The 22,915-nt window shown below is 36.2% G+C and overlaps 1 protein-coding gene across 2 annotated transcripts in view; it reads right to left on the bottom strand.

Annotated features, from left to right (window-relative positions):
* Positions 1-22,915, bottom strand: part of LOC124246517 (alpha-2-macroglobulin-like) — a 72,168-nt gene that overhangs the window by 45,278 nt on the left and 3,975 nt on the right. For both annotated transcript variants that reach the window (XM_046674715.1, XM_046674705.1), the window contains exons 5-15: positions 13,315-13,335; positions 12,824-12,992; positions 12,347-12,431; positions 10,626-10,746; positions 9,957-10,074; positions 9,684-9,793; positions 8,621-8,782; positions 7,238-7,468; positions 6,962-7,025; positions 5,003-5,145; positions 3,983-4,132 (exon numbers count right to left, since the gene is read on the bottom strand). In XM_046674715.1, coding sequence (XP_046530671.1) covers positions 3,983-4,132; positions 5,003-5,145; positions 6,962-7,025; positions 7,238-7,468; positions 8,621-8,782; positions 9,684-9,793; positions 9,957-10,074; positions 10,626-10,746; positions 12,347-12,431; positions 12,824-12,992; positions 13,315-13,335 — 1,374 coding nt within the window. The remainder of the gene's footprint in view (positions 1-3,982; positions 4,133-5,002; positions 5,146-6,961; positions 7,026-7,237; positions 7,469-8,620; positions 8,783-9,683; positions 9,794-9,956; positions 10,075-10,625; positions 10,747-12,346; positions 12,432-12,823; positions 12,993-13,314; positions 13,336-22,915) is intronic.

The raw sequence follows: 22,915 nt of genomic DNA, 5'->3' as shown, positions 1-22,915 counted from the left end.
ATACAAATGTGCTGAAAGATGTACCCTAATATTAGGAGGAACCAATCAATGGCCCAAAGATAGCTCCCAAAGAGAAAGTTCCTCATCCCATATTCTCCATTGTCATTTATCTCAAGGGAACTTTTTGCTGCCATAATGAAGTCTCTTTTCCTTTGTGGACTATTTTTATGCTTTTAGGAGTCACTGATAATGATAGGTAAGGATTGGAAAGAATTTGGGGGATAGCTCTAGATATGACAATACTTAAATGAATAGATAACCATGGAAATAATTTTATGTCAGCAGTCGTCAGTGTGATAGCTACAAATTGAGATTGTCTGTTGTCTGACTCATGTTATACTACATCATACACACACACACACACACACGTGCTTCAGTCTTAACTATGCATAAACAGATAATGATCATCAGTAAATTTTCCAACATAAATGACAGAGACCAAAACAAGCTGACAAAACAAAGTCAGAGGAAACAATGGCAATGCAGAAGCAAAAGAAAACTCCAAAAGGAAAAGAAAAACCCTATAATATCTTCATAGAGATGGAAAAAGATATTGCATCTATGAAGCAAGAATATGACACTCTCAAAATAAAATAATCAGAGAATAATAAGTAACTTTGAAAATTAGGGATGAGAAACCTAATTTAAAACAAAATCTGTAAGTGATAAAAAGTAAATTTTGAGGAAATCTCTCAGAAAGAAAAAGAAAATAGGAGAGAAAAGATAAGAATATTAGAGGATCTATCCAGGAGATCCAATATCTGACTAGCAGGAATTTCAGACAAAAAGAGCAGAGAAATTGAGAAGAGAAAATAAAAAATAAAGAAAATTTCTGGGAGCTGGCCCTGTGGCTGAGTGGTTAAGTTCACGTGCTCTGCTTTGGTGGCCCAGGGTTTCGCTGGTTCAGGTCCTGGGAATGGACACGGCACTGCTCATCAGGCCATGCTGAGGCAGCGTCCCGCATAGCACAGCCAGAAGGACCTCCAACTAGAATATATGGCTGTGTGCTGGGGAGCTTTGGGGAGAAGAAGAAAAAAAAGAAGATTGGCAACAGTTGCTAGCTCAGGTGCCAATCTTTAAAAAAAAAAAAAAGAAAATGTCCTAGAACCAAAGGATATTAACCTCTAGATCAGATTTTTTAAACTTGGGATCCACAGACTCGAGAGGGGTTCAGGGTTAGAATCTAGAGGTTTGTAAGTTTGGATGGGAAAACTACATCTTTATTTTCTTAAATATCTAACTGAAATTTAACATTTCTTTCAATTATTAATCTAAGTTACAGGCCACAGGAGTGTCAGCAGTACTCATGACTTTGTTACCAACAGAAATCATGGATATTTTTATATTATGTTATAGTTGATCAGATATCTTGAAAAATTATCTACACTCATCACTTCTTCAAAATTATAGTAGCTATTAAACAAGTCTTTGATTGCTATCTTCCCATATAAAAATACTTATGCAACATGGCTGGCCAACATTTAGGCAACTCTGCACCAAGTTATCTTTCAACCACTGAACACTGAAGTTGCACGTTCTTGCACTGGTGACCCTGACTTTACATGGCTTTCCAGCAGTTCCTATCCACAATTAGTTGTTAGCCAATATGTGGAAGGATGTGAGTTAAAGATAACTCCATGGTGTAGTGTTGCTATTTAGGCTAACACATGACAGTGTCCATATTTACTCATATTCAGCACTTGCTAACTCATATGTTAGATGAATTGTGTTATTTAATGTGATAATAAAGAAGCACATATGTTACTTCATCAAATAAAAATATTTTGAAAATTGTACTTCCTTTTGTATTCCTATGTATTTTATTTTATGCATTTAAACAATATTCATAGCCTTCACCAGACTGTAGTCAGTGTCCATGGCTCTCAAAAAAGTTAGAATCTATGCTCTTGATTGAAATAACTCATTGAATGTTCAGTATAATAATGTCCATCATAATAAATGAAGCAAGACCCTTCCCATGATTGTGGCTTCTCAGGGCACCAGACATAAAAAAAGATTTTGAAAGGTTCCAGAGAGAAAATAAAGAACAATACAAAGTACAAAGACAGAATTAGAATGGCATTGTGCATCTCAGTAACAATTTTGGGATCTAGAAAGCCATGGAGCTAATGTCCACAAAACTCTCTGTGAAAATGATTACCTAACTAAAGTTCTTTACTAAGTCAAAGTATTAATTAATTGTTAGGGTAAATAAAGAGATTCACAGTTCCCAAAAAAGTTTACCTCCCATGCCCTCTTTCTCAGAAAATTACTGAAGGATATGCCCTCCCAAAAGGAAGAAGCAAACGAAGAAAGAAGTCCTGGGATCTGGGACACAGTAGGCCAAACCACAAGAGCTTTGAAGGGGATCTTCAAGGATGAGAGTGAGCAACAGGCCTTGAAAACAGTCAGTCTGGAACAGAGAAGAGATGGAGGGCTCCAACAGAAAAAAAGAAGTGAAGTTAATAGAATTGAATTGAACACTATTTACAGAATCATGAGAGAATGTGGAGACAGACAGAGAATGGAAGGAAAAAAACCACTAAGAAATATGAAAATAAGGCAATGATTAAACTCTAGGAAAGACAAAAACAAGTAAGAGGTGAAATATAATCATAATATACTATTTAGCTTAGTGATGAACAATATTTATATAGTCATAATAAGGAAAATTGACAAAGGATTTAACCTAAATTATCATACAACTATATTGGCAAGATGAGGAGAGGAGAGAGAGAGGATGAATAATAAGAGTTAAAATGTTACTTCATAATAGGCATCAATAGATAATGTTAAACATGAAGAATAAACAAAGGATATAGAATTCAGAAATATGGAAGTAAATATCAGAAGAAATAACTGAAATGGTTGAAAGTGTATACCTCCAAAGAATGGAATGAGGAAGAGGGTAGGGAGCCTGAAAACTGTTGTCTGTTGGTTCTAACTCTTCTAACAGTATTTGCATTTTTAAACTAAGTGCATATATTTCTTGGATAAAAATAATTACTCAAGAGAAACTTTATTACAAGCATGTTTTGGGGAAGTTAAAATATAAATGACAGAACTTTAGTAATATGTTTTCCAAAGAATTTGCTATATATGAAACATAAACTCTCACTGCTTAAACACTGGTTTAAGTTAAGCATTAGTTTGATTTAAACATTGTTTGAATTAAACAATAATAAATTCCCAGCCTTATCTTGGCTAAATAATTCCATAAATAATTAAATAAAATTTAATAAATACATTTTTAAATTTATGTTTAAACTCCATGTTTTAAATTATGATATCAACCAATGCCAATGATGATTCTTAAAAAATTTTTTCTTTTATTAGAGCTATAACTCTTCTTCATAAATGCTCATCTTAATCCAATATAAAAACCAAGAGACTTTCACATTTTAATTAACCTCGGAAAGACTACTGCCAATAGCTTATGATTTCCGTTGTGCTTTTGAGAATTTTCAAAAGTTTGAGAATCTCCTTCTTTATTATTTTGTTTTATTCCTATTTACTCCTGAAATTTGTAAGAATTTGTTTTTATAAAAAGTTTACTTTGGTGCCCGAAGACCAATATTACTCTCATAGGCTTTATACTGAGTATCTTAAGAGTAAAAGTTATTAAAATATACATTTGACTCTATCGAGACAGCAGTGGTAAAACAGAGAGACTAACTACAGGTGTGGAGACAGAACATCTGAAATCAGATTTAAACTCTGCAATTTACTGGCTGTTCTTGGTTTCTGTTTAATAAATGGTACATTTTTCTGAACTATACTTTTAGATCTTAAAATGAAGATATGTTTCAGGGATGCCATGAGCATTGAATAAGATAACATGTTAAAGAACTTTGACAGTTATTAACCCTCAAACAAATGTGAAATATTTAAAATTAATATTCCCCTTACTGAACAGGGGTTTCTCCTTGCTCTGGGATCCTTGCGTGACCCTTTGTGACCCCCGAGGCTGCTGGGAACTCACCGAGGCCGGGGACAGCTCTGCCTCAGGCTTCATGAGCAACACACTTTGGTCCACGGCCCGGAGGGCGCAGAGGGACTGAGGAGAAGCTGTAACTCGCAGGTGGGCGTGTGAGGCCGGGAGACTCCGTGTTGGGCGGAAGCTCAAATCCACCTGTGAGAAAGGGTAATCATCAGGTTAGAAAGCTACCTGGTATTACCAGCCTAAAACCCTTCACATTTTTTCAGTCATTTGCCTATTCAACATACATCTGTTTTGCTAAATTATGATCGTCAGAGAGTTAGTCCTGAGGATCTTTGCTCACTGAGGTTTATTGAGCAGTTAGTGTACACGCCAGTTTATGCTGGAGCAACAGATGAGCACTGGGAGTGATACGTATTCTTGTTAATTACTTATTTTTACGGACCAGTTATATATTTGCTTCATGTGAAATGTCAGTCATTCTAATAGTATAATATAATTATCAATTATCTATCTGTCTGTCTATCTATCTCTTTACCTATGCTTCTGCTCTCATTTCAGGGGAATGAAGTGAATGGCTCTTGACTGGATGTGTTTTAAGGGCAGCACAATGTGATTGAAAGGCACTGATTGAAGCAGTAAAAAGTGGAATGGTGGTTGCCAGGGGCTGGGGAGAGGGGAAAACAGTGGGCATTAATCAAAGGGTACAAAGTTTCAGTTATATAAGATGAATAAGTCCTAGAGATCTGCTGTACAGCATATAGCCTTTAGTTAACTACACTGTATTGTATACTTAATAATTTGCTAAAAGGATAGATCTTGTGTTTTTATCACACACACAAAAAATAATAAATAAAGAGGATGGGACTTAAAAAAAAAGTGCACAAATCAAGAATTGGGGGACCTGGATCCTAGTTCTGGTCTTGCCATTAAATTATTTTATGACTTTGCAATAGTTACTAAGTTATTATTGCCTCAGTTTCTTTATCTATAAAATAAATTATGTCCTTCCTACCCTCACGTCTTTTTTTTTTTTTTAATTTTAGGAAATAAATCACCTACCTTGTTGGGCAGACAATTTTCAACTTCGTATTTTGCAAAGTCCCCAAACACTTCCCCATCAGGTAAAATGGCATAGAGGAGCAACTGAGCGATAGGAGCGATGTCTGACTCCACAGGGACTGACATGGAAAAACGGCCTCTCACTGGTGCACAGAGATAATGAGATGGAGTGGTTAGGGGCCAGGATACTGACAGGAAAACCTGGACACATAGGGATTTGGGGACCTATATCTTCACATTGACATTTCTGCATCTATCCATTGTTAATGGCCTGGGGGTTAATGGTTAATGTATGAAAAGAGTAGTGCAGGATAACTTCCACTAAGAAGGTTTACTGTTGAAAAGTTTGTCCATGTTATTTATCCTTTCTGACCAATCATATGGTGATTTCCTATCTGGGTGAAAGCTTAGCAAGCCTAAATGTCATTAGCTAGAAGTTATTGTTTATATCAAGTAATGAAACCACCTTGATTGTCATTACATTTATAAATCAGATAAGAGGAGGGAAAATAAAAGATGATAATCTGGCAGTGGTGAAACTCAGAGATGGAACTGGAAATTATAGACTATTTTAGTGGAGCAATCAACACTTACAAATATACATATACTTATTTTTTTCTTTAGTGAATGTTTATTGCTCATTTAGTTGGTTTATTGACCTTGTGGCTTATTTTTTAAAAAATCTTTTGTGTGAACCAATTTTCACAGGACTTATATTTTTTGAGTGAAAATTATACTCTATTAGAAGTCTCTATTGTTTTAGGCCAACCTGAGGCTATATAATCTCTTAATAATGTACTTTATGATTTCTATTTAGCTTTTTAAAAATAGCTTATTTGAAACTTTTGTTAAATAACTAAATGATTGTTAAAATTGGGCAACAACAAGGAGGTCAACAAATTTGTGCATCTACTATTTACCAAGCACTGCTCTAGGCAATTGGTACATATCTGTGAAACAAAACCAACCAAAATCTCTGCCCACATCCAGTTTATATTGTAGTGGAAAGACAAAGACAATAAATCAACAGAATAAATAAGTAAATTATAGATAATATGTTTACATGTTATAAGTGCTCTGGAGAAAAACATAGGGCAGGGTAAGGAGAAAAGGACATTGGGAATACCAGGGTTGAGTGGTAAGTTACAATTTTAAATAGGGACATCCAGAATAGGCCTAATTGAGGAAGTGACAATTGAGTCAAGCCTTGAAGGAGGTGAGCGAACTAGCCATGTGGATACTTAGGGGAAAAGCATTCTTAAAGAGGAAATAGTAACAAGGCAGGAAGAAATACTTGGTGATTTAAGAAGATGCTTATGTTTATTTGAATAAAATTCAGGGGGGCTTTTTAAATAAACATGAACAAACAAGACACACATTTCACTGACATGAAAGATCATGATCGACATACACGTGGTGGGAGAATATCTAATCTGCATTAAATTCCCCAACTTTTTATTCCTCTCTAAAATCTTTATATTTCAGTCTTCCATCTATTATGCTTTATAGTTCTGTTCTTCCTCATCATTTTTTATCAGTCAAAAATTGATGTGGCCAGAATGGTCAAATTCAAAGTGAACGGCCTCCAGATCTTATTGGAAAAAGAAACTGAAATGACACATCTTACCTTTTTGATGTTAATCCTAGTATGACTACATGGATTATTAATTTTAGGTATATATAGGAATATTTTATATTTTCAGATATTCTAGCCCCAGTGATAAGTGTTTAATATTGTTGTTGATGTTCAGTTTGAGATGTTTGAGAAGTTTCCATCTTTGAGTTAATGATAGTATAGCCTACATTAGGCAGTGGAGCATTGAGCTATGGCTGTTGAGAATGTAATGTTGATACACAAGAAGCATCATAGCATCCCTATTTTGCTCAATTGTTGGGGATCCATTGGTGAGTGTCTAGGGAGTTCATTCAGAGATGTATTGGTAAATTGGGAACACTCACGCTTTCCTGGCTCCAGGGGGAGAATATGGACTCCAGTTCGGATAATGCTGCCTTTGGCCATGATCTTAAAATAAAAGTTATTTTCTCAGTTTATCACCATACTTATCATGAGGCTTGTCCCCCATTAACATACTTATCATTGAGACCCAGGTGGTGATATCTAGCCCAATGAAAAGTCAAGGTATCAAAAGAGGCATGGTTAAGAAATGAAAGGATTTCATAATTTTTGGCCTCATATACACCTTTCTAATCCTCCACTCAAGAGTCAATACTTACCAGGTAATAGAAGACGAGCTCCTTCAGCTCCCCCAAGACCTGCCCATTCAGAATATAGTGTGCCTGAATTGTATGAATTTGGCCACAGGGCAACGGACCAGCCACAGCCTCAAGGTAGACATAGCTTTTGCTTAAGGAGAAAACATGATTAGCAGTGTGGTATGCTTGCTTATGTTTTTCTGTCATGCAATAATAGTAGCTAAAACAGGGACTCTGTTCCTTGTGGTAGACCTGGAGAAACAAAAAGAAATGCTACTTTGTAGACAACCTGTTACAAACAACGTCTCTTCTAAGCTGGATAAGCTTACTCTCCCATATGATTGAATAGTTAGAAATTTTGTGCTTCTTAGTAAAAATGGGGGAAAAGTCCCCCTTATTGTTGATTAAATGATCTAATTGACAGTATCCATGATTTTCAGAAGATTTTGAGGAAAGTATTTATACCTTTGAATAGAGAAAAGTGAACCGTATCTTTCGTATAGACTGTTTATCTAGACAGACCAGAACCAAAGGAACTAGGAAATCTCATTGAGGAGAATAATTGTGATAAATCGATAAGGTGATCTTCAGCAAGTAGATGTCTCTATCCAGCTGGGTTTATTAAGTTGTATAAATGAATGGCAGAACCTGTGCATGGGTAAAAGTTACCCCTACCGTGATACTCTGGACTGATCGTGGAAGGTCTCTGCAAGCTCTTTGCAGGAGTGATTTGAGTGAGAATTTTATCTATGCTCTCATGTAGTAGTTGCTCTTTTGTACTTCAGGATTCATGTTTCCCATTTACTAACCCCCCCCCCCCCCCGCCCACAGAAGACTTTCTCCTCACTTTTGCTTTACTTGGTTCATACCTTGATTATAACACTCACAGGTATTACAGTAATACTTAACGGAGCTTTCTACCATCAACGATATGAGCTCCATGAGAATATGAACCATGATTATTTTTCTTACCAGGCACTAGCACAGTCCCCAGTACATGCAAATATGCAGTGGACATTTGTGGGTTGGGAAAATGAACATCATATTTTGAAGTAATGAATTTGAGAATACATGTGTCGTCTATCCTTGATTAAAGAAATAAAATATACTCTCTTACCCTTCTTTGTTTGAGGGTATCAACTTGACAGATATAGAGCAGAACGAAAATAAAAGGAAATTATTTACTGGGAATATAATATTTAAAAGAATATCTTTGTTGTGTGGCAGTTATTTCTCTAGTCCTTCCCCTAGTACCTATATTATTTATCAAGAAATTCTTGTATTTCACCCTAAAATACGACAACTTGGAATATGAATTTCTTCTCCTTGAGCTAAGCACGATTGGGTTGCAGCTCTGCTACCAAGGCTTCTCCTTGTTTCTTACGTCCTCACTTCCAGACTTACGCTGACAGTGAGGGAGGAATCCGTAACGTTAGTGGTGTCGATGGAGAACTGCACTAAGCCATGCTCATCGGTGGTAGCGTTGGAGGAATAGTTAGCTTCATTTGCTTGGATGGAGATGAGTTCATCTGGGATAGGGACTCCTTTCCCATCCACTAGGCATACCTATAATAGAACAAGGAATAAGCTGTAGATTCCGTCTGACAATACCACCCATAAGGAATACAAGAACCAAACCCTTTTTTGGCATTGTCTAAAAACTAAACATTCCCCCGTTCCCCCAACTCTGCTTTTTCAGCTTGGGGCTTTTGACCTCTCTCAAATGTATATCATTGAAAATCTGTGTTTTTTTCCATTAAGAGCAGAGTGGTGTATGCTAACTGTACTGGTGGTGATTTAATGTGTCCATAGAATCAAATTATAGAATTCTAGGAACGAAAAGTAACTTAGACAATCATTTTCTCTCTCTTTTAGTGGTAAGCCATGCAAAAAACTCACCAGAGAAGATTTTTGTTGGACTTTGACAAATTCGTTAATCATTAATTACTGGTAACATCAAGTGGTAACATTTTCTTAGTATTTGCATTTCTAATGTTTAATATATATATTTATTACATAGAAGGTAAGGGTCTTATCCTTAAAGCCATATAAGTATATCATACTTTCCTGTGCTTCAAAAGAAAACCACTCACTCACGAATGAATTTATTGTTGAAACTAAGAGTGGCAGATGCACTGAGATACTTATAAGAAAAGCAGTAAAAGATATTTGTGTTAGTGATTAGAGATATTGAATAATGTATACCAAGAAGTGAAGGTTAGAGACAGTGTGGATTTATTTTGAACATTTAAGTCCTGTTATTTTGCAAGAGAAACACAATAATGCTTTGGGGTTTATAGATTTCATGAGCATTATTTATAAGCAAAAAGATCTGGTTATATGTGGTTTTGTGATTTTGGTCTTATGAAGCAATTGATCATTTTAACTAGGTGTGATCTTGAGCGGGAAGATCTGTGTTGTGTGTCACAATACAATTTAAGTATCTCTGAAATATAGAGTACTCTACCTGCCCAAAGAATGGAATCCCTCGTCTAAAGTGTGAATCCACTTTCACAAATGTGAGTTTTGTTAGAGTTCTTGTGACTTCAATTGTCCCAGTTCCAGTTAATTCCAGCTCTGAGGAAAAGGTTGAAACAAAACAAAACAAAAACAATATCTCTTGGAGAGGAACCACTTGCTTTCAAATTATTTTTCTACTTCCTTCTCCCTGCCCTCCCGATGATGAAAAGGCATCAACGTTCACAGTTTTGTCTCCCATGTTCTTATGTTACCCACACACCTGTCCCTTCTTCTGTAATCTTGGCATTCACTTGAAGTTTCATCGTTTGAAAGTTTTGCTCCTTTAATTGGAACACACTGGTTTTTACTTGTTGCATAATGCAGCCATGGCTGTCTAGCTGATAAGCAAGAAAAACAAAGACAAAAAATAAACTGGCGTGCTGATCAGACCAGTGGTCAATCCAAACCAATATGTTGGGCCTTTTTTGGAAAGAACCAACTGCCTGGAGGTAACAGTATATTGGTTATGAGCATGATATTCAGCTCTACCATTTATCTGCTGTGTGACATGATCTTGGACATGTTACACAGTGTCCTCATGTCTGTTTCGCGTCTGTAAAATGGTAATAATAATAACGACTACTTCATAGGACTCTTGTGAGGATTAAATAAATTAATAGATATGCTAGAACATTGGCTAGCATGTCATAAGTGCTAAATAACTGTTAACTATTATTTAAAAGAACCACCATTATTTATCATTTGTGACCAATATTTTGTTGACAAGTTTAGTTACAAATATCTGGAATTCTTCCATCTATAATAGTGGATTGTGGGACTTTCATCTTTTGATATCTGGGCATGTTTCTCCTTACAGACTTTTTCCTGTGTTTGTATTTTACAATTATTCTCAGATGTCAACAAGCCTCTTTGAATAGTTTTCACTCACCTTCTGACTGACTTCCTCACAGGGAACCTCTAAATTTCTGCCAAAACGATAAAAGGAGTAATGATATTTTCGGCATATACTCATGGTTACATGTCCTGGGACAGGCTTCCCGTAGGTATATCTGTCACAAGAGAAATTCCCAGTGACCAAGGGTTTTCCCAGGAGCAGAGACCCACCTTCTTCCTATCCATATTCCACACTATCAGTAAGTCATAGCATATTTACTTTCTGCAGTTCCATAAGAACAAGAAACACAAAAATAGTTACTATTTACTATGGATCAAGCTCTTTTCCAAATGGTTTACATATATTAAGTAACTTAATCCTCTTAATAACCTCATGAGAGATACGATATTACTTTCTCCATTTTGCAGTTCTGGAAAATGAGGCACACTGAGGTTAAGTAACCCAACAAGGCAGCTCAACTCGTAAGTGGTGGAGCTGAGATTTGAACTCAGGCAGCTTAGCTCTTGAGCGCTGCACTCTTCTGCCTCCAATTCTTTATGTATGGTTCATGTTAATTGGAAACATAGCTCAATTAACTTAGAAATACTCTCTAACAAACCCTCTCAATCTTTCCTCTAATCCTAACACTTCTCTTTTCCAATTCTCTTCTATTTATTCTTCTCAAAATGTTTATTGTAATTTCTCACAGCAAAACTGTCAATGTGTTTTACAGAAGAATCAGAGAATAGTGACAATGAAAAAGAAAAAAAAATGCTCACAATCACAGTCATCTAGAGACAGTTTTCCAAAAGCCTCCAAGAACCCCTCAAAGACTGTTTTATACTTAAGTTGTTATATTTATTTACTAAAATTGAATCAAATCGCATATAATTTATTTATTGTCATTCTGCTTTAGGATAATTAACTTCCTTCCTCATTTACACATTTTTTGAATATGTGACAAAATAATTGATTTTACTTGTTCTGATTTATCTGAATTTTCTCTTCTGAGAAAGAAATGTAGGTTCGTGGATGTAAATAAATCTAAAAAAAGAATCTCATCACTATTACTTTGAAAGAGTTTGGGAAGGGACCCAGCTGAAGTGATGTCTCCTGTATTTGATCCTTCGGCAGATGAATTTCTTACTCTACAAGTTACTTCTGCTATTGCTGTTTTAGATTTCCATAATTGCAGACTTTAATAGCAATTTCAAATCATTTAGTCCAGTATTCTTGTTTGTTTCTTTTTTTTTTTGATAAAGAAGTGCAAGTTCATTTAAAGTCATACTTAAAATCAAAGTGAGTTAGTGGCAGATGCTGGACTTGTAGCAAGGACTGTGAACACTTAGTTCTGTGCTCTTTCTACTACACCTTTATAGGTCAGTACAATGCTACATTCTGTGCTTGAATCTCTTTACCTGTCCTGCCAAGTGGATCTTATCATGTGCTTTTATGTCTCCAAATGTGGAGAACTCACTGTTGCCTAACACAATTCATTCCATCATGGGGAAAACTTTGTCATTATCAGAATGAACCCAATTTGTTTCTTCATACCACCAAGTTATGCAATGGATATTTGAGTAATAATAGATGTAGAGGAGCAATTATAATGAGAAAAAGAAAGAAGGAAAGAAAATAATGCCATGAAGAGAAAGTTCTAGAGAAGGGAGGAGAGACGCCTCAGGTATTTATACAAATTTTTATGGTGCTGCAACGAGATATCTCAATGTTTGAGAGTATTTTAAGGGTAGAAAAAGAAACAAAAATTAACTCACATTCCACATACTGTCACATTCACTTCTTCATCTAGTACAGTGATTACCTTTGGAACCTTTACTCGCACTTCAAATTTGGGAAGCACTGTTGAAGGAGATAAGAGTAATGTGGCAGACTGGTAAATTGTTTTTGTGGTTGCCTAAATGACAAACCAATGCTCTGAAATGGTGACTTCCCTTCTAACTATCTTTGAAATCTTAAGATAACACCCAAGGGAGCTATAAAATTGAGTGGTCATAGATTGTATTAATCCTAGCAAATCACAGAAACTTCCACTGAAATAAGAAAAAAACTTCCAAATTGGGGAAAATAACTTCCTTTTAAAAAATCCCCAAGCTTTTATGAAGTTCTGTGTTCACAGATGATGGTCTTGGTTAGAATCACCCATGGGAATTGAAGGTACCCAAATGGATTCACACTCTAGTAACCAGAAGCTTATGATCCCACTTTCCCTTCCCAATCTTCCGAAATCATACCAAATTCCTCCACGGTGAAGGAGTGCTCTGTCTTTATTCCTGATTGTTTTAGTATTACTATCTTGTAGGAGCCCTTAATGGGCTCTGATGACAGGCTGAAGGACAATTGTTTCAGTCCATTCTCTAACTGGATATTCTGCCATTGCATAATTCGATTCATTCCGGGGTCCTAAATATATGAAACAGGTTATAACTTATCAAAGTAAATAAAGAATTAGGGGCAGTAATACATTTGGGGCAGTAATACAGGAAAACTGTTGTATTAATGATAGATCGTTTGGGAAATTGCTAGTATTTTTCCTTGGAAAGAGAGAAATAGAAGCAGAGTGAGTTACAACATCCCAGTTCTCTGGATAATGGGAGGATTTCACATGTGCAAAGGTTTCTTTCAATCTCTACTGTCTTTGGAATATTGTCACAACCTTCCAAACAGCAATTTCTTCTTAATTTACTGATTTCTCTCTGAATGTGGAAGGCTTTAAGTTGCTTACCTCAATGTGAACCAGTGGAAACTAAAAAACAAACAAAAAGAAAAAAATGTTAGTTCAGAATTCTACCTAACGCAGTGAACATAAATAGACTTAAAGAACTGAATATTACAATAAGAGCTTCAGCCAAGATTCAAGGAAATTAATATCACATAATAAAGTGAATTGCAAGACAGATCACCAAACAGAAGTTTTAAGTAGAAGTCCAGGAACTAGTTGAAGAACTCAACCACATCAATGATAAAAAGGGAGAATGGAGATTTGGGGAGGCTTTTTGAGTAAGATCTTTCTAGTATGCTGTGAGACCCGTCCCTAGCCAGAAGAGTAGAATGACTATGTAATTTATTATTCAAATCAGGAAATTTTTGAGTGAAAGAGGGTACTAATTATGATTAATTCCAGACAACATTCATAAACCAGGACTGTCCTGGGTCAAGCAGAATCTATTTTTACCCTACACAATGTACCTACTTCTCATTTTAGGTCTAATGAGTGTGGCTTCAAAGAGGTCACTGTGAGCATTTGATATGTGCCTCCTGCACTTAGTTGGACAGAGTGAACTAGTGCTTAATTCTTGACCTAGAAATATAAGGGCAAGAAATGGCTGACTAGCTACTCTGGCTATAGAACAAAGGAAAGTTGCTACTACCTTGGGATTGGTTTGCACTTTCAGAGATTTTGCAAACAGAACTCGTAAGAGTTTCCCATTGACTAGATGAGGATTACATAGGAGAGAGAGGCAGTAAAGGGATCATTTTGGATTCTATGTAACTGGGCTATCTAGTGAGAGAAACATATCTTAGGTGAGGATAAGGTAGAAGTGGACACCTGGATTTCTGGAGGTTAGGGAGGCAGTAAGCAACCACTGGACTAGAGTACATTTCCTGGTGTAAGGAACTGTTGGTGATATATTAATGATGAAGGTCTCTGAAGAGTTTGCAAAAAGTGCACTATAAGAATAAGAGTTAGCTTTAAACATCTGCCTGGCCCAAAGGGTGCAAAACCATCTTAGGACGGTACAAGTCAAGACAATTCTTTTTTGCTTGCCTTACTTCTTCTTCTGTCCTAGCAAGGTTGGAAACCCCAGATACAGAGAGGACAAGGTAGTTGCTTAAAGCTGAGAAAGAAGGAGGATCAGTGAATCCTGCTTGCCTGACTTCCTACCTGCAAAACTGTCCAGCTGTGAAAAAGAGGGAGAAGATTTAGCTTCAAATTAAGTTTGGAGTTTAGATTGATATATGGCACTTGACATTCCAATTAATGAAGAATACTGTGATTTTTAAAAATTATTCTCTGAGAATGACCAGAAAAGTCATGAGATTGTCAGAGTTTTCATCTAGAGGCAGAGAGGAGTACATTTCAAAGAACTGTAAAGTTGTGAAAGTAGTGTTCTGATTATATTCCTAGAATTATGAATTTTCAATGTACCAGATAGTTTATGATCAAGCAAGTTTGTAGAGAAGTTATTTTTTATAGAATACAACAAAATTATAAGTAAAAGTTTATAGAACGTTGACTTAATCTGCTTTAGGAAGCCAATAAATATTAGGAATGGTACAAGAAATAAGTCGCTCAACAAAAACAGATGTGTTTTTCATTGTTTCCTAAAATAGAATTTGCTAGCATTAATTGTTTACAGCAATCTAGGGAACAGCATGCTGATTCAGTACCTTTACAAGTCAGGAATGGAGATTAACAGATTTTTAACTATAACACATTTTTTATAACACATTTCTAACTATAAATCTTACTAGCTAATTCTAACTGGAATTCTAAAACTAGCAAAACTGAAAAAGAAAACAGAACAACTCACTGAATATTCTCTAGTAAGCAACCTAGATCCAGGAGAAGATCAAACAGAAATAGAAAATTAATTAAAAATAATTATGAAATGTTGATTTTGTATCCCACGACTTGACTGTATTCCTTTATTATTTCTAAAAGTTTTTTAGTGGAATCTTTAGGGTTTTCTAGATATAAAATCATGTCGTCTGCAAAGAGTGACAGTTTCACTTCTTCGTTCCCATGTGGATCCCTTTTGTTTCTTTTTCTTGCTTGATTGCTCTGGCTAGGACTTCCAATACTATGTTAAATAAGAGTGGTGACAGTGGGCATCCTTGTCTGGTTCCTGTTCTTAGGGGGATAGCTTTCAGTTTTTCTCCATTGAGAATGATATTTGCTGTGGGTTTGTCATACATGGCCTTTATTATGTTGAGGTATTTTCTTCCTATGCCCATTTTACTTAGAGTTTTTATCATAAATGGATGCTGTATCTTGTCAAATGCTTTCTCTGCATCTATTGAGATGATCATGTGATTTTATTCTTCATTTTGTTAATGTGGTGTATCACGTTGATAGATTTGTGGATGTTGAACCATCCCTGCATCCCTGGAATGAAACCCATTTGATCAAATGGGACTACATCAAACTAAAAAGCTTCTGCACAGCAAAGGAAACCATCAACAAAACGAAAAGACAACCTAACAATTGGGAGAAAATATTTGCAAACCATACATCAGATAAGGGGTTAATATCCAAAATATACAAAGAACTAATACAGCTCAACAACAAAAACCCCAACAATCCAATTACAAAATGGGCAAAAGATCTGAACAGAGATTTCTCCAAAGGAAATATACGGATGGCCAACAGGCATATGAAAAGATGCTCAACATCATTAGCTATCAGGGAAGTGCAAATCAAAACTATGATGAGGTATCACCTCACTCCAGTCAGAATGGCTATAATTAGCAAGACAGGAAGCAACAAATGTTGGAGAGGATGTGGAGAGAAGGGAACCCTTGTTCACTGCTGGTGGCAGTGCAAACTGGTGCAGCCACTATGGAAAGCAGTATGGCGTATCCTCAGAAAATTAAGGATAGATCTACCATATGATCCAGTCATTCCACTGCTGGGTATTTATCTAAAGAACTTGAAAACACAAAGGCATAAAGATACTTGCACCCCTATGTTCATTGCAGCATTATACACAGTAGCCAAGACATGGAAGCAACCTGGGTGCCTATCAAGGGATGAATGGATAAAGAAGATGTGGTATTTATACACGATGGACTACTACTCAGCCATAAGAAATGACAAAATCCGGCCATTTGTGACAACGTGGATGGACCTTGAGGGTATTATGATGAGTGAAATAAGTCAGAGGGAGAAAGTCAGATACCATATGATCTCAATCATAAGTAGAAGATAATAACAACGACAAAAAAAAAACACATAACATTGGCGATTGGATTGGTGGTTGCCATAGGGGAAGGGGGTAGGGGACAGAGCAAAAGGGGTGATTAGGCTCACATGTGAGGGGATGGACTAGAATTAATTTTCGGGTGGTGAACATGATGTAATGTACACAGAATTCGAAATATGATGTACATCCAGAAAAAAATACCTAATTAAAAAATAAAAAAAATAAAAATAATTATGAGGGGCCAGCCCCGTGGCTGAGTGGTTAAGTTCGAGCGCTCTGCTTTGGCGGCCCAGGGTTTCGCCGGTTCGGATCCTGCATGCGGACAAGGCACCGCTCGTCAGGCCATGCTGAGGCGGCGTCCCACATGCTACAACTAGAAGGACCCACAACTGAAACTACACAACTGTGTACCAGGGGGCTTTGGGAGAAAAAGGAAAAATAAAATCTTAAAAAAAAAAAAAGAAAAAAATAATTATGAAATGCTTCAAATGCACTGCTCAGAAGACAAAGCATAGCCCTAAATATTTCTATGAATAAGTTGAAAAACAAGGAAATAAAGTGTGCATTCAATATAAGAAGTAATAAAAAATAAATAAAAAAAGCATTTGACAGAAAATAATAAAGGTAAAATTGTACTTTAGAAATTAAGAAAGAGAAAAGTGAAAGAATTAATAAATCATTCTAAAAACAGAATCTTTTGGTGGAATAAAAAACTAAACTATTTGTTAACTCAAAAAAAAAAGGGAAAGGGACAAGTACAGAAATCTAGAAATGGTAATGGAGAAATAAGATGCAAATTCAAGACTAATATAAGAAATGACTCTACCCATTCATAGGCAAATAAGTGCTTTTCTAGAAAAATATAAATCACCAAAATGGCCCCAAAGAGAGAGAAATTACACCCCTACCAATTAGTGGAGAAGAAATAAAAATATTTTCAAATAATTACACCCTAAATGGGACTAGTCCTAGAGAATTTCACCAGAAACATGTCAAATTTTTATAGAACTAGTAACAGCAGTGGTATAGAAAATAGTGTAGCTAGAAAAAAGCTAACGTAATATTATCAGAACTCACAGAAAAGCACTGAAAATAAATCTTCAGACCTATCTAATACAGTCATGTGCTGCCTAGCGACATTTCGGTAAACAACAGACTACATATACAACTGTGGTTCTATATGGTTAGTATCATACAGCCTAAGTATGTAGTAGGGTCTACCATCTAAGTTTGTGTAAGTACCTTCTATGGTGTTCGTGCAACGACGAAATTACCTAACAATGCCTTTCTCAGAACATATCCCCATTGTTAAGCAACACATGACTGTATATAAATGTTAATGCAAATAACTTACATAAATTATTATTAACAGAATTCCTTAGAATACATTGTGATTACGTAGCAATTAATTAATTCTGGGAGTACAAAGATTGTCCTACACGAGGACAAATATTCATATATTTCTCTCTAGTAGTAGCTACATGATGATAAAAGGAATCTCCATAGACTTTGATAATGTTCAACAACCTTCCTTTAAAAATTCTTTAAAATTAAGAATTAAATACTTCTATACCATGTCCAAGAAAAAACATATTTCAACACAAAATTCAGAAACAAGACAAAGGAGATCTTTATTACTCATTTTACTCAACTTGGTATACAGGTACTGACCAGCAAAATTAATTATTAGAAATAAATTTATAAAAGTTGGAAAGAAAGAGGTAAAATTACTATTACTATTATTTTTGCAGATGATATGATGTTAGCCTGGAAAATCCAAAAGAATTCACTGAAAATGTACTTCAAATAATAAAATAATTTTGTAAAGATAATAATATTTCTTGACCCCATTTTCCCACCTTGCTACTCCCTCATGTTGGTGTTGTTTCTTTTACAGCAAAACTCTAAGAGTGTCTTGTCATTCATTGTCTCCAATTTCTTTGTATTCTCTCTTGTTATTACTCCCATTAGGCTTTGAACTCATCCTACTGAAAGTGCTCTAACCAAGGTGACCAACTAAGTTTCACATTGCTATATCCAAAATGATCACTTTTCAGTCCTCATTTTACTTGACCTATCAGCAGCTGCTGATACCATGAGTATTTTCTCCTGACTTCTCTTTCTGCTCCTTCTCAGTACTTTTTGTTGAGTTTTGCTCCTCTTCTCAATCTCCAGATTTTTAGTCCTCAGGACTCAGCACTTATTCTTCTCCCCGCCTTTTCTAAATCTGCTCTTTTGAGTATTACATCCACTTTCATGTTTAAATACTATTTGCTTATGCCCATTTCGTGTTTCTACCTCATATGCCCAGAGGACATATTTTTCTTCTTTTCAAAACAATTCCCCAAATTTTAAATATTAAAAAGATAAGAGTAAATGGAAGAGATAGAAGAGACAACTCTTTTAAAAGTGTCCATCTCCACTTTTTTTTTTTTAAAGATTTTATTTTTCCTTTTTCTCCCCAAAGCGCCCTGGTACATAGTTGTGCATTTTTAGTTGTGGATCCTTCTAGTTGTGACATGTGGGATGCCGTCTCAGCATGGCTTGAGAAGCAGTGCCATGTCCGCACCCAGGATTTGAACCGGTGAAACCCTGGGCCGCCAAAGCAGAGCGCAAGAACTTTACCACTGGGCCACAGGGCCGGCCCCAGAAGAGATAACTCTTATTCTGATAAAGAGACTCTGTAGAAAACCTACAGCAAACATGACACCTAATAGTGTAACTTCAGTAGAATTCCCATAAAAGTTATAAACATGCTTCTATTCAACATCATTCTTCAGGTCCTAGACAATAAGACCAGAAAAGAAAACTGGCTCATAAAAACTGTGAAAGAAGACACTGGGGCTGGCCTGGTGGCATAGCAGTTAAGTTCCTGCACTCCACTTTGGTGGCCTGGGGTTTGCTGGTTTGAATCCCCTGCACAAACCTATGTACCGCTTATCAAGCCATGCTGTGGCAGGTGTCCCACATGTAAAATAGAGGAAGATGGGTACAGATGTTAGCTCAGGGCCAATCTTCCTCAAAAAAAAATTCTGAAAGAAGACACAAAACTGTTCATACTATGTTATTGTCCACATGGATAATACAATGAAATCTACTGATAAATTATTGGGACTAATAAAATATTCATCAAGATCAATATAAAAAATAGGATACTAAGACAAAATAATCACTTAGAAAATAGGAAGGATAAATTGAAGAAATATATTCAGTAACCCATTATTAACAAAAATTATAACGTTTTTATACATTTACATATATCAAAACTGCACATTGTACACCTTAAACATATATGATTTTTATTTGTCAAAAATACATAAATAGATAGATAAATGTTCATCAACAGGAAGATAGATGAATTGCGGTTTATTCATAAAATGAAGACCTATATGGTAGTTAAAATGAATAAACTACACCAGAGGAGTATATAACAACTTAGATAAATTTGAAAACCATAACATAAATGAAAAAGCAAGTTACTGAATGATATATACGGACATACCTCATTTTCCTGTGCTTTGCTTTATTGTGCTTCGCAGATACTGTTTTTTTACAGATTGAACATTTGTGGCAGCCCTGCATTGAGCAAGTCTATTGACACCATTTTTCCAACAACATTTGGTCATTTCATGTCTCTGTGGCACATTTCGGTAATTTTCGCAATATTTCAAACTTTCTAATTACTATTACATATTTGTTATGGTGATCTGTGATCGTTGATGTTACTATTTTAATTGTTTTGTTTCAAATGTTTGTTTCAAACCACGCTCATATAAGATGGCAAACTTAATTGATAAATGTTGTGTGTGCTCTGGCTTCTCCACCAACCAGCCATTTCCCCCATCTTTCTCCCTCTTCTAGGGCCTCATTATTCCCTCAGACACAACAATATTGAAATTAGGGCAATTAATAACCCTGCGATAACCTCTAAGTGTTCAAGTGGAAGGAAGGAAGGAAGTGTTCAGTCAAAAGCCAGAAACGATTAGGCTTACTGAGACAGGCGTGTTGAAAGCCAAGATAGGCTGAAAGCTAGGCCTCTTGCACCAAATAGTTAACCAAATTTTGAATGCAAATGAAAAGTTCTTGAAAGAAATTAAAAGTGCTACTCCAGTGAACACATGAATGATAAGAAAGTGAAACAGCTTTTTTGCTGATATGGAGAAAGTTTTAGTCGTCTGGATAGGAGATCAAACCAGCCGCAAAATTCTCTTAATCTAAAACCTAACCCAGAGCAAATCTTTAACTCTCTTGAATTCTATGAAGGCTGAGAGAGGTAAGGAAGCCACAAAAGAAAAGTTTGAAGTTAGCAGAGATTGGTTTGAGGTTGAATCAAAGAAGCTGTCTCCATAACCAAAAAGTGCAAGGTGAAGCAGCAAGTACTGGTGTGGAAGATGCAGCAAGTTATCCAGAAGATCTAGCTAAGATAATTAAACAACAGGTTTTCAATGTAGAAGAAACAGCATTATGTTGGAAGAAGATGCCATCCAAGACTTTCATAGCTAGAGAGAAGTCAATGCCCGGCTTCAAAGTTTCAAAGGACAGCCTGACTCTCTTGTCAGGGGCTAATGCAGCTGGTGACTTTAAGTTGGAGTCAATACTCATTTACCATTCTGAAAATCATAGAGCCCTTAAGAATTATGCTAAATCTACTCTGCCTGTGGTCTATAAATGGAACAACAAAGCCTAGATGACAGCACATCTGTTTACAACATGATTTACTGAATATTTTAAACCCACTGTTGAGACCTACTGCTCAGGAAAAAAAATTTCTTACAAAATATTACTGCTCATTGACAATGCACCTGGTCATCAAAGCAATGAGATTAATGTTGTTCTCACGTCTGTTAACATAACATTCATTCTGCAGCCCCTGGATCAAGGAGTAATTCTGACTTTAAAGTCGTATTATTTATGAAATACATTTTGTAAGGCTATCACTGCTGTAGACAGTGATTCCTCTAATGGTCTGGGCAAAGTCAATTGAAAACCGTCTGGAAAGGACTCACCATTCTAGATGCCATTAAGAACATTCTTGATTCATGGGAAGAGGTCAAAATATCAACATTAGCAGGAGTTTGGAAGAAGTTGGTTCCAAATCTAATGGACGACTTTGAGGAGTTCAAGACTTCAGTGGAGGAAGTAAAATTGCAGACATGGTGGAAATAGCAAGAGGACTAGAATTAGAAGTGGAGCCTGAAGTTGTGACTGAATTGCTGCGCCCTCATGACAAAACTTAAATGGATGAGGAGTTGCTTCTTAGGAACGAGCAAAGAAGTGATTTCTTGAGATGGATTCTACTACTGGTGAAGACGCTGTGAAGACTGTTGAAACGACAGCAAAGGATTTGGAATATTACGGAAACTTAGTTGATAAAGGAGCAGCAAGGTTTGAGAGGATTGACTCCAATTTTCAAAGTAGTTCTACTGTGGGTAAATGCTGTCAAACAGCATCACATGCTACAGAGAAATTGTTTATGAAAGAAAAAGTCAATTGATGCAGCAAACTTGATTGTTGTCTTATTTTTAAAAATTGCCACAGCTGGGCCCAGCCTGGTGGCGCAGCAGTTAAGTTTGCATGTTCCCCTTTGGCGGCCTGGGGTTCGCCCGTTAGGATCATGGGCGTGGACATGGCACCGCTTGGCAAGCAATGCTGTGGTTAGCGTCCCACATATAAAATGGAGGAAGATGGGCACAGATGTTAGCTGAGGGCCAGTCTTCCTCAGCAAAAAGAGGGGGATTGGCAGCTGATGTTAGCTCAGAGCTAATCTTCCTCAAAAAAAAAAAAAAAAATTGCCACAGCCACCTCAGCCTTCAGCAACTCCCACCCTGATCAGTCAGCAGTCATCAACATCAAGCCAAGACCCTCCACCAGCAAAAAGATTATGACTCACTGAAGGCTCAGGTGATGTTTGGGATTCTTAAGCAATAAAGTTTTTTTTTGGGGGGGGGGGAAGATTAGCCCTGAGCTAACATCTGCTGCCTATCCTCCTCTTTTTTGCTGAGGAAGACTGGCCCTGAGCTAACATCCTCTCAAACCTTGCTGCTCCTTTATCAACTAAGTTTCCGTAATTAAGGCATCTACATCGTTTTTTAGACCTAATGCTATTGCATACTTAATAGACTACAATACGGTGTAAATATAACTTTTATATGCACTGAGAATTCAAAAGATTCATGTGACTCGCTTTATTGTGATATTTGCTTTATTGTGGTGGTCTGGAACCAAACTTGCAATATCTCCAAGATGTGCCTGTACTTTAGTACCACTTATAAAAATTTGAAAAAAACATGCAAAACAGTATCATAATAGTTTAAGGGTGCCAATCTCTGTCTCTTTTTATCTATATGTATGTGTGTATACACACATATATTAATATACACATATACTTTGTATATACAC

Source organism: Equus quagga, chromosome 1, assembly GCF_021613505.1.
Source record: "Equus quagga isolate Etosha38 chromosome 1, UCLA_HA_Equagga_1.0, whole genome shotgun sequence".
Lineage (NCBI taxonomy): Eukaryota > Metazoa > Chordata > Mammalia > Perissodactyla > Equidae > Equus > Equus quagga.
Note: the sequence above shows the minus strand (reverse complement) of the source record. Positions and strands in the feature narration are given on the sequence as shown.